A 12260-nucleotide genomic window follows, 5' to 3' on the forward strand; every position below is an offset into this window, starting at 1 on the left:
CATTAGCCCGTCTATATCCAATGACAAACACGTTGCAATTTTTTGCCCGGTAGATAAACAAGGTGGAGGTAACGTCTCTATTTTTATTGGTCAGACACGCATTCCTGGAACCAATGAGACAGCACCTAAACCGGCCACCAAACTAGATTTCGGCTTCGATGAAATGGCCGATCATTTAATTCAAAGGGAGAGGGAACAATAAAATGCATTACCATTAATATTTTTATTAACCCATAAAACACACAATCAACAATTAATAACATAATTAATCAACTTCCAATTTTTTGAAAGTACCATCAACACCGAAAATACTTCCAGCATTTTTCGGTTTCCCGGGCCTTTTAGTCTCGTCAACTTTGAGCGTATCCATCCATTTAAAAAAATCCATGTTTTCCAAAAGATTTTTGGCGTTTTGTTCTGAAATAAGTTTTTGAACAAAATGGTACAGTTTGTTGCAAAAATACCGTGCAATGTTTCAAGCGACGGAGCTTCGCCCCCATAATCCTTAGGCAAAACATGCTTAGGGACAAATTTAAACAACGAATCCATAGAATTGTGAAAATGGAGCTGGAAATAAGTGAAATCGTACCTAAAGTTGCATCAATAACTCAAGTACAAAGTGTTTTTAAATGATTGTCATCTAGTCGTCTGATGAAAAAAATTAATTAATTGACAATTTGTGAATTTGACAAATGACAGTTTTGACATTTATTGACAGGGAATTCAATTTTTTACTTGTCAACCAGTTTCAAAGGTAACTAGATGAGAATCATTGAAAAACACGTTGTATAAGTTGTTACCAAATCGATTAGTTCCTTCTTCATGAAGGGCTTGACCATGGCTATGATTTTATCAGTGAAAGGGACAATATTAATGTGGTGTATGCCCTTAATTCGGACAGGGACGGCTTCCTAATAATTACATTACGCCAAAAAAAAAAAAAAAAAATAATAATACAAAAAAAACTCACTTGAACATAGAACAAGTGTTTCTTAATCGCCACCAAATTAAACCTAGTCAGGTGCCCAAAAGTGAGCCCTTTCATGTCCATAATGGCCACAAGTCCGTTACAAGTGCCTTGTTGGTGCAAATTCAGCATCAATGTCAAGTCCGTGAAATTTATCTCACTCACACAGTGGTAATGTTCAGGTCGTGTGTCAATCAACTTCATTAAAACCACCCTATAGCCCTCTGGTGTTTGCTCAGGGAGGAAATTAATCGAACTGTTTGTAATTTTTTTGGTTTATTTTGTTATAAATTGATAAAAAACGTACCCAACTGTTAATTCACGTTTTAATATTTCGATTGGTGGAGCCCCGAAAATGTCGGGACATAGAGTTCGAACTGTGAAAAAATTATCGATTGCATTTTTCGCAACCTCGATTCTGTAGTAACAACTCTGGAGGAAAAGGATGAGCTGGAGTTCGGTGGCTTTGGGCAAATGGGGCTGTTTTTCCATCCAGTCGGCGAGGATTTTCACGTCCTGGGGGCTGAGCCGGTTGTCTTTGGCGTACTCTTTTTCAACGTCCATCAGATCGAAAGACATTCTGGGGTTTTGAGCCAAATTACGATTTGGAAAATCAGCTCAGAGTAAAAATAACAGGTTAATTTGTTAAAAAGTTGAATAAAACCAGAGGTGTAATGACGTGGCGATTGTGAATGTATAGGTAACCAAAGCAAATCTAATTTGTTATAGAATTTGAACCCTAACTAATGACTTGTAATTACTAATTATTACAGTGCAAAATACGAGATAACTAATTATTCAGCGTGTCTAATGAATAATAGCTAATTAGCTGATTAGTTTATTTTTAATCGAATGCAAAAAATCCGCATAAAATTATAAAACGTAGTGTGTAAAACACTTTCATCAATTTTTTTTTTGTTTTCTCAATTACGGAAATAACCCGAGGAATGGATTGGCGTTGAGAAAATTGCCATCCAGTTTTTTGGTTATGATTTTTTTAAAATCACAGCCAAACTAAAAGAGCAAGGAGAAAACGGTTTTTTCCATCGTAAAGAACACATCAAAATCTATAAAACAGGATAGGTTTTATTTTTTTGAGACACTTTAAAAATTGACCGATTTTAAGGGGGGAGGTGTCAACTTTTCATTAATTTTTTTTATCTTCTTATTTACGCCTAAACTATTCGAAAAAGTGGAACTATTTTGATCCATACCTATGCAAAATGATCCGAGGAATCGATTGGCATCGAGAAAATTGCCAAATTCCCAATAGTTTTTTAATTATGAATTTTTTAAAATTTTATTAATTTTTGCATTTGTTTCCAATTTGCTCGAAAACTATTAGTCGGAGAACAATATTTTTTTTTGAAAAAGATAGATAATTTAAAGAGCTTTCCAACGATAATACACTTCATGGGGTTATCTCTGATAGTTTCGGAGCTATTGCTCGACAAAAGTTCCGGGTACGCAAAATCGACAAAAACTGCGACGAAAATTGAAAAAATCAAACATCTAAAAATCGAACATATGGACTTTTTGTGGACTAAAAACAACTTTTGTGGGTTGTTAAGACATAAAGAAGTCCATAAAAATTTGGTGGAGTGAATTTAAAAAAAAATTTTTTTTTCATCACTTTGAAGGTAAGTGTAGGTACAAATTTATTCCTCAGGAAATTTGAGCAAAAAAATTGAAAATTTTAAATCTCGTGAAAAGTTGGCATAATACAGAAAAAAGCCGCTGAATTCAATGGAACAAACCGCATTGCTCTACGACTTTTAGTTTTTGAGTTATGAATTTTTTTGTTGAATAAATTTTTTCACTATAGAAAATGCTTATTTTAATTTTTATCAAAAAATTTTAAAATGTTAGATTTCGTTGAAAGTTGGTATAATACAGAAAATGAGCCGCTGAATTCAATGGAACAAACCGCATTGCTCTACGGCTTTCAGTTTTTGAGTTATGAATTTTTTTGTTGATTAAAATTTTCCACCATCTTAATTTTAAGCAAAAAAAAATAAATTTTTAAATCTTTACAAAGAGTGCATGACTAAACAATTTTCAGTTTCCTTTACAACTGAATCAATTAAACAAAATAAGAGATTTTAACAAATGTGAACAACAGTAATTTAAAATACTTTACGTGTTTTATTCGTGTTGTTAAATATTAAGTGTAGCCAACCTTTGTTCAGGGTCACACAGAAATATTATTTAATATACTGCACTGTTTTGATTGATGTGATTTATGTGGTAATTATTTTTGTTAAATAAATATTTTATACATGTAAGTATAATAAAAGTTATACTTTTGTGTGTTTATTTTGAAGAAATAAATAACCATTATTTTTTATTATATTTATTTTTCTTGTATTTTAATAAACCATGTGTGATTAACACTTTATAATTCTCCACTCGCTTCATCATCGTAAATTCTGGTACAAAAAACTTGAACTAATTCAATATTTTTTTCAATTAAATAATTTATTTATAGTGAAAAAAAATACTAACCTTGCAGTTTTCGGTGGTGCACGTCCTGTTGTCAAACCTAAACTGACCATGAAAGCAACGAACATTAAGATTGTTATTAACGCAGCAATAAAACAAGGTTTACAATGATGCATGTCATATAATTATCTACTTCCACAATGACATTAATCTAATTCCAACTTTTTAAAAGTACCCTCAACTCCGAAATAATCACCCACATTTTTCGGCTTTCCGGGCCTTAAACTCTCATCAACCTTTTGCCCATCCTCCCATTCAAAAAACGCAGAATTTTCGCACAACGTCCGTTTCATTTTTTCTAGAAAATTTCATTTAAAAAAAAACATAATTAAGCCCAACTTTACCGTGCAAAATCGTCATGCTTTCAGCCGAACCTCCGTATTCCTGGGGCAAACAATCGCGGGGCACTTGCTTGACCAAGTCGTCCACAGTGTTGTGCAAATACAACTGAAACCCAATTAAAAAAAAAAAATTTTGGCCAAAACCGCATCCCGCTATTTTAAATAAAAATCATAGGCGGCTGTGATATTTTTAAAAAGCTGATATTTCTGATTTTTTTGTGTAATACATTATTTTTACATATTAAAAAAAACATAACTTTTCGGTTTTTCTTTATAGTAGGCCATGAAAAAATATTGAATTTCTGCATGGCCAACTATTTTCATTTATTTTAAATATATTTTTGTCAAAAGTATATAAAAATATCAAACTGTATTTAGATTGTTTTTAGTTCAGAAAAAAATAAGCTTTTCGAAAATGTCACAGCCAACTATGATCCCAATTTTATGTTATTACAGCTAAACAAATGATTGAGAAAAATCGCTGATAATATAATTAAATTCTCCGTAAAAAAGTGCCTAATAATATCTTTGTTTCAAATGTATAGCTTTAATAATAAGAAAGATATGATTTTTTTAATATCTTGCTAAAATGTCAACTTTTGTTTATAACTCGAAAACAAAAAACGATCGCGAGATACGGTTTTGACCAAAATTATTTTCACAAAAAACGGCCTCGACAATGTATCTTAGTTTACAAAAAAATTCAAAAAAATGCCTACCATATCTATCATTTCTTTCTTCATGAAGGGCTTCATCAAGGCTAGGATTTTGTCCATGAAAGGGACAATATTGAAAAAGTGCAACCCTTTGAGCCTTACAGGCATTGCCTCCTGAAGATAGTACAAAAATTTCTTCATATTCAAAGGGCCCAGTTTAGTCACGTGCCCAAAAACCACGCCTTTCATGTCAAAGAGGATCAAGTGGCCGTTGGAAGTGCCACATTGGTGCAAATGCCGCATGATCATCATGTCAAAACAGCGCAATTGGTCGCCGAAAATGTACTTATCAGGGTTGGTGTCAATCAATTTGAAGAGAAAAATGCAATGACCTTCGGGGGTTTCCCGAGGGAGGGGTGTCATAAGTCTGCAAGTTTTTGTCAAATAATTGACAAAAAAATTAAAGGGCTTACGAGACGTTCATTGTGTCTTTATTGGGGGATGTTAGGGGGTTTCTCCCCCCGAATAAGTCAGAACAGAGGGTTTTAACGGTGAAAAAAGTGTCAATGGCTGCTTTCGCAGCCTCGTTTCGGTTGTAACAACTTTGGAGGAATAAAATCGCTTGCAATTCTACAATTAATTTTTTTTATAAGTTTTAATCACTTGATTAAACTTTAACTCACCGTTAATTTTCGGAAGATGGGGTTGTTTGTTAACCCATTCCATTAGCGATTTCACATCTTCTTGTTTCAATGTTGGGTTTTTTGAATATTCGCACTTAACGTCGGCTAAATTAAGCGACATTTTTTTTTTAATTTAACGTGCTCTAGAGTTGAAATAAAACTGACTGGGATTTTAATTGCGGATTATAAAAGAGAGAAATACAATAGAAAACAGCAAAACAAATATTAATTACTGTTTTAATAGTAAAGTACACCTATTAGAAAAATGATTGGTTATTTATTTAACTGTATACTCAACTGCACGTTTAAATGTGTACAGGGTGACCCTTAAAAAACCCTCCAAGGTGAGCATTTACGTAAACAAAATTTATAAATTATTAATTAATTTTTTGATTAAGTATTAATATTATGTTTGTTATTGTTTTTATTATTGTTCTTATTATTTTGTTGCTACTATGATAACAGTTTACTTTAATCAAAAATTTTGTTTAACTCATCTTTTAACCTGAAATATGTTCGCAACACTGAATTAGAAAAAAAAATTAAAAAGAAATAAAACCGAATTATTCAAAGTTTTCATAAAACTTTAATATTATTTTTATTTACAATATTACTCAGTTGGTGCTTCTGTTGTCGCTTCTGTGGTTTCTTCAATGGTGGTTTCCTCAGCCACTGTTGAAGTCTCTGTATTTCTTTCATCTATACCTGACTGAGTTGTCACAACAGGTGGTTGCACAGGCATCACTTTTTTGATTACACACAAAAAATTATTTATTCAGTGATTATTTATTTATACCTGGTGGTGGTGTCACCCGAGTTGGGGCTCGTCTGTAGATAACAATCCAAAAACAAGTGGGTATTTTTTGATGTTGGTTTAAATTATTTTGTAAATACATGGATGCTGCCAAAGTAGTAGCTAAAAGCACCAACAAACCAACAGAATGTTTCATGTTGTAATTTTATTTGGTATTGAGGTTTCGTGTGTTCGCTATTGTGACGATACAAATGGTTTTTTTGGTTTATCAGGCGGACAATTGTTGCAGCTAATTGAGGAAGACGTAAAAACGCATGACAGATTAATGAGGCGTTGGATTTTTTCCTGGATGGGCGAATGTTATTAATAATAATAATTACCAGACTTCAGATTATTAGACAAAAAAACTAGCCAGTATAAAAATTTAAAAAATAAAGCAAAAAAATTAAAAAAGAGAGACTTTACTTATAAAGCCAAAAAAAGAAAAATATAAATAATTTCTAAAATTAAAAAATATACTAACTTATTTAAGTGAGTGAAAAAAAATTGGTACGCCACTGGTAAAAGTGGCAAAAAACCGTAAAATTCCACCACGGTTTGCAACTTTTCCCTGTTTTCGGTCCTCAAAATCCGTGCAATTCCACCACTGTTAATGTTTTCAGTGTTTGATCACCAACAATGTGGTAATGATTAATAAACTGTGATTAAACTTTTTACTTTTCTGTAACAGCTTCGACGAACATTTGCTTCTAAAGACAAAAAATGGAAAATACAAATAATTTCTTAAATCAAAAAATATACTGACTGAACCAAAAGTAACACACAAAATTCATACCTTTGTTATTGGTCATTTTTCGAAAATTTTTTTGAATAACAAAAAAAAAAGAAGGAAGTCTGTAGAAAAAAATATGTTAGCGAAAAAAATTCTATAATATTTAAAAAAAAATTCAAAACGATATTTTTACTCCAATTATTATTATTATTATTTATTCAAAATGTGTATTTAGTTATAAAAATTACACCATTATTTTTCATAATTGTTGTTTAATCCAACTCCAATTTTTTAAAAGTGCCTTCAACTCCAAAAATATCGCTAACATTTTTCGGTTTTCCGGCCCTTTGACTCTCATCCACAACTTGTTTATCCTCCCAATCGAAAAATGCACAATTTTCACGTAACTTATTTTTAGTTTTCTCTAAAAATTGGCGAAAATAAATCAACGAATTTAATTAAAAAAAAAACAACCATGTATGACATGAGTTGATTCAACTGAACCACCATAATCAAGTGGTAGACACTCCCTTGGTACAAACTTAACCAAATCATCCACAGTGTTGTGCAAATAAAGCTATAACACAATTGTAAATACAAAGTGTTTTTAAATGATTGTCATCTAGTCGGCCATGTAAAATCAGAAATGCCGCTTTATGGAATTAATGACAGGCATTTATTAAATCTTCAGTTTTGACATTTATTGACAGAGAATTCAATTTTTTTACATGTAAACTAATTTCAAAGATAACTAGATGAGAATCATTTAAAAACACTTTGTATTTGGCACTACTACCATATCTAGGAGCTCCTTCTTCATAAAGGGCCGCATCAAAGCCAGAATTTTGTCCATAAAGGGCACAATATTAAAATAATGCAGCCCTTTGAGCCTCAAAGGCATTGCTTCCTGCAAATAGTACAAAAATTTTTTCATGGCCAGAGGCCCAAGTTTGGTCAAATGCCCAAAAACCACTTCCTTCATATCCAGGACAATTATATGACCATTTGAAACTCCTTCCTGATGCAAGCCCAACATACAGACCATATCAAAGTGTTTCAATTGTACGGAAAAATTGTAATTGTCCGGGTTTGAATCCATCAACTTCATGAAAATAATCGTGTCGCCTTGGGGCGTTTTTTTGGGCAAAAAAGCAAAAAGTCTGGTCACTTGATTTTAAATTAAATTAACAAATTTCCAAAACTTACGCAACATTTAGACTTTCTCTAAGGGGTGACTGTAAAGGGTTGCGACCTCCGAATAAATCGGCACAAAACGTTTTCACAGTAAAATACGAATCAATTGCACTTTTGGCCGCTTCATTTCGGTAGTTGCAGCTTTGGAGGAACAAAATCGCTTGTACCTCTGCAAAAATAATTATTTTGGTAACAATGGTTGTTGCTTACCGTTGATTTTGGGCAAATGTGCCTGTTTGTTGACCCAATCAATCAATGTTTTGATGTCGTCCTCTCGTAGATTTTTGTCTTTGGTGAGTTCGGTTTTCGGGTCGAAAAAATTGAGTGCCATTGTTGGAGTTAAGTGACCAACTGAGAGCGTTAGTGATTGACAATAGATTGTAATTAACCTTTAACAAGGCGATGATTCGTCTCAAAGCGGCCCTGAGATGGTTTTAAGGAATTAAGAAGCGTCTTTTTCGAAAATTTGCAGTTCTAAGACGATTGTCACATTTTTGTGCAAAATTATTTTTTCAACAATTATTTTTCAGTCATATCTGATAAATAGAAAACAAATTGTTACTATAGGCAGCTCACAATCAAGAGCAGGAAATATTACGTCCGGTGTGCCACAAGGCTCAACTTTGGGACAGCTTCTATTTTTAATTTATAGTGCAGAGATATTAGAATCGATAAATTATGTAAATATTCATGCCTTTGCAGATAATACACAGGTATATTATCATTTAGATCCGCCAATGAGTAACGAGCTTGCAATGTTATTAATGAGATTAAAAATATAATTTTTTTAAAGCATTTTTTTGAATTTAAATGCGAGCAAATAATCGTTAATTTGTTTTTCTACAAAAACCACTAAAACAAATTCAAAAATTATTAATTTCAAAATTGCTCAATAAAAATATTTTCAAGATGGCGACACTTCGCTACCTACTTCCTTATTTTAAATGGAAAGCTATTTTTTTAATGTATTTTTGAATTACTAGAGTTATTTTAAAATAGTTTTCATCAGCTTTCCTTATACCTAAATTTTGCCGTTTACGAAATATTTAGGGTTTTTAAATTTTTTTTGGATTTGCACCTTCCTGTTCAAAAATCGAGAACTTTGCCATTTTTAAAAATTTGGAAATATTTTTTAGCTCATTTGAAAGAAGAAGCTTAGATCTTTCCTTTGGTGTTATCAAATTTCTAAAAAATATTTACAAACCCCAAATGTTTAAAGTTAAGTTTTCAGAACTTTAAGCAACCATAACTCAATTTTTTCAAATGAAATGCCACAAATTTTATTTCATTAAATTGTAGAAAATTTAATTCTGCATCGATCTGTATTAACATTCCTTGTACTTATGTTTAATAGTTTTTGAGTTACAATAACTTTTTGTTGGGAATGACAAATTTTCTCATAGGTTGCCATGGAAACGAGAGAAAAAATGTGATAAATTAAAGTTTTTTAAATGAATTTATTTTGTTTTTACAGGACGGACAACACAATTTTGAAAAGAGATTGTCGTTTGTTTAATCAGAAATGTTTTCATGGCAAACTATGTAAAAATAGCTGTGGTTAGTAAGAAATTTTCTGCAATGTCAAAAAAACCAACATAACTTGAAAATTATCACAGATGGGTATAGGGAATGCTAATACAGATCGATGTAGAAAAAAATTCTCCTCCATTTAATAAAATAAAAATTGGGACATCCCATTTGAAAAAATTAAGTTACGGGTACTTGAAGTTGTCCAAACTTAACCTTAAAATTTTTGGGTTTGTTAACTTCTTTTCCAAATTTGAACACACTGGAGGACAGATATAGGCTTTCTCTTTTAATTCTCCAAATATGATTTCGAAATCTCTAAAACTAGGAGAGTTACTGATTTTTTAAGTGACAGGTGCAAATCCAAAAAATTTCAAAAAATCGTAAATATCTCAAAAACGGTTGAACTTAGGTATAGGGAAAGCTAATAAAAACGGCCTTACAATAAGCCAACTGATCCAAAAATTCAACAAAAAATATAGCATTCCATTTAAAATAAGAAAGTTGATAGCGACTTCCGGTATAACCGGAAGTGCCACCATCTTGAAAATATTTTTATTGAGCAGGACCTAACAGATTATGGTTTTATACTAATTTTCAAATGACTATCGTTATTAGAACCACCAATACTTCAATGTGGCGTTTAGACGAAACACCCAGTACATCACCAATTTTGGTATCAATTAAAACGCGATGAATTGGGAGGAAGTGCAATTGTGTCACGTTATATGATTCTGCAAGGTTCAAGCTGACGTAATTTTTTAATTTGTATTAAAATTAACCCAATGAGTAATTTAACAAATAATATATAAAATCAGAATTGAATTTTTTGTGGCAGTGTGAGAAAATGAGGACTGGAGTCATAATAACACTTTGCCTTGTGTTGTGTTTAGTTCTAGTAATTTTTTTTTTGTGATTATTTTTATTATTATTTTTTTTTGATAATAATTTTTAGATTGAGGCAAAGCCCCATCATGGCGATTCGAGTGGTGGGGCTGGGGGCGGTTTTGGGGCTTTTGGTTTCGGAGGGGTGGTAGCTGGTGGGTTTGCTGGTTCAAGTGACAGTGTTGGTACAACTGCTACAACTTCAGCCGGCTTGATTAGAAATTTTATTAAGAAAGGCGCTGATTGTAACAGAAACAGACAAAGTAATTTATTTTTTTTAATTAAACTTTCTTTAATTTATTTTTTTAGCCACCACGACCACTACAACAACTACGACTGAAGCTTCAGCTTAATTATTCTTGTGTGTGGATAAAACTATTCAATAAATAAATATGTTGTAATGTTGTATTTGTTTTTTTTTATCTCAATTGCATTTCCTGTCACTTATTTTATTATAAAATATAAAATCAGGCCTTGGCTCAATTTGCACGCAAAAAAATGTTTCGAGTGATTGTTTCACTCATTCTTGTCGTAATGGTGAGTTGGGTGTTTGCCAAAATGATAATAAAAAAATATCCAGGTGTTTGAGAATGCGGAAACACAGCCCTATTTACTTCCGGAAAAAATGACTGGTTTTTTAATGAATAATAATAATCATGAGGTGGTCAAAACAGGTGGTGATTGTTTCGGAATGTACCGGCGTCCAATGACTAGTAAATCTATATTCAAATTTATTTTTTATGCATTTTTTTGTGTTTTGTAGCAACTACACCAGCTCCGGAAACGTGACATCTAAACGAAATGACAATTTCCAATAAAGTGTGTTTATAAATAGATTTATTGTTTAATTTTTTTTATATAATATATAATATTTTTATACAATATATATTATATAGTTCTATATTATAGAATTGCATTGTTTCGCAAATTACGTAAGTATGCAAAATTTCAGTTCATTGGGACAACAGATATGGCTCCAAAAATATGAAACAGACAGACAGGCAACAAAGCAAGTTAAATAATAACGAAACTATAACAATTAGAAAATCGAAAAAAAGAACATTTAAGTAAAAACCTCTTGAAATGTTTTCCTAGTAAATCTAGTAAAAACTAGTAAATCTTCGATCAAATTATTTTTTATGTATTTTTTGTGTTTTTTAGCAACAACAGTAGCTCCGGAATCGTGACATCTAAACGAATTAACAATTTCCAATAAAGTGCGTTTAAAAATGGATTTATTGTTTAATTTTTTGTTATTTATCGGTTTTGAATTTGATAAATAAAAGCAGTAAATAATACATAGTAGATAATATATAATATATAATATATAATATATAATATATAATATATAATATATAATATATAATATATAATATATAATATATAATATATAATATATAATATATAATATATAATATATAATATATAATATATATTACGTAAGTATACAAAATTTCAGTTCATTGGGACAACGGGAACCCTTTCAAATTTGGCTCCAAAAATATGAAACAGACAGTCAGACAACAAAGCAAGTTAAATAATAACGAAGCTATAACAATTAGAACATCGAAAAAAATGAACATTTACGTGAAAACCTCTTGAAAATATTTTCCAATTTTTTTTTTTAAAAAGTTTAGTGTCTTACCCAACGTAATTTTTTTGCCAAAGTGCTTTAAGACACAACAATTACTATGACTGTGTTTATCTATTAGCACTGTACAATTTATGAAAATCAAGTCAAATATTTCCATAACTCTTGAAACGTGCAGTAAAATAAGACAATAAACCCATTTTTTAGGTGCTTAAGATAACACCATTGAGTTTTATTTTTTAAACTTGGAAAAAAAAACGTCCAGAAGTAAAAAATTGTCATCGCTTCACAGATCACAATGGTTGTAAACCTCTGATTAAAACTTAAGACAAATTGCCAAAAAATATGCCCACCCATTTATTATAACTAAATTACCAACCGGAAGTAC

At 31.2% G+C, this 12260-nt stretch overlaps 2 protein-coding genes and 1 non-coding gene across 3 annotated transcripts; 1 reads left to right on the plus strand and 2 right to left on the minus strand.

Annotated features, from left to right (window-relative positions):
* Positions 1-208: 208 nt before the first annotated feature.
* LOC655941 (alpha-tocopherol transfer protein-like) lies at positions 209-3591 on the minus strand. The gene is made up of 6 exons (XM_962496.4): positions 3473-3591; positions 1275-1547; positions 971-1223; positions 801-911; positions 465-567; positions 209-417 (listed from the first exon to the last, which is right to left on the minus strand). The coding sequence occupies exons 1-6, from the start codon at positions 3583-3585 to the stop codon at positions 266-268; spliced, it is 1005 nt and encodes a 334-aa protein (XP_967589.2). The 5' UTR covers positions 3586-3591; the 3' UTR covers positions 209-265.
* LOC655774 (uncharacterized) lies at positions 3571-8239 on the minus strand. Its single transcript, XM_064358202.1, has 10 exons — positions 8080-8239; positions 7882-8038; positions 7472-7835; positions 7150-7252; positions 6951-7099; positions 5150-5282; positions 4940-5096; positions 4530-4893; positions 3814-3916; positions 3571-3767 (listed from the first exon to the last, which is right to left on the minus strand). The coding sequence occupies exons 1-10, from the start codon at positions 8198-8200 to the stop codon at positions 3616-3618; spliced, it is 1803 nt and encodes a 600-aa protein (XP_064214272.1). The 5' UTR covers positions 8201-8239; the 3' UTR covers positions 3571-3615.
* Positions 8240-10166: 1927 nt separating this feature from the next.
* LOC103313352 (uncharacterized) lies at positions 10167-11141 on the plus strand. Its single transcript, XR_010335135.1, has 5 exons — positions 10167-10294; positions 10352-10544; positions 10591-10818; positions 10862-10994; positions 11045-11141. It is a non-coding gene; the product is annotated as an uncharacterized LOC103313352 (transcript).
* The last annotated feature ends 1119 nt before the right edge of the window (positions 11142-12260 follow it).

Source organism: Tribolium castaneum, chromosome 8 (assembly GCF_031307605.1).
Source record: "Tribolium castaneum strain GA2 chromosome 8, icTriCast1.1, whole genome shotgun sequence".
NCBI classification, from domain to species: Eukaryota; Metazoa; Arthropoda; class Insecta; order Coleoptera; family Tenebrionidae; genus Tribolium; species Tribolium castaneum.

Coding starts and splice junctions, on each gene's coding strand:
- LOC655941 (XM_962496.4), bottom strand. CDS start 3,585: ATGCATCATTGTAAACCTTGTTTTATTGCTGCGTTAATAACAATCTTA. Junction 568..800: donor AGAAGGAACTAATCGATTTG/GTAACAACTTAT, acceptor ACTTATTTCCAG/CTCCATTTTCACAATTCTAT. Junction 418..464: donor GTCGCTTGAAACATTGCACG/GTATTTTTGCAA, acceptor AACTTATTTCAG/AACAAAACGCCAAAAATCTT.
- LOC655774 (XM_064358202.1), bottom strand. CDS start 8,200: ATGGCACTCAATTTTTTCGACCCGAAAACCGAACTCACCAAAGACAAA. Junction 5,283..6,950: donor TTAAAAAATTGGAGTTGGAT/TAAACAACAATT, acceptor AGAGCACGTTAA/ATTAAAAAAAAAATGTCGCT. Junction 5,097..5,149: donor CCATCTTCCGAAAATTAACG/GTGAGTTAAAGT, acceptor AATTAATTGTAG/AATTGCAAGCGATTTTATTC.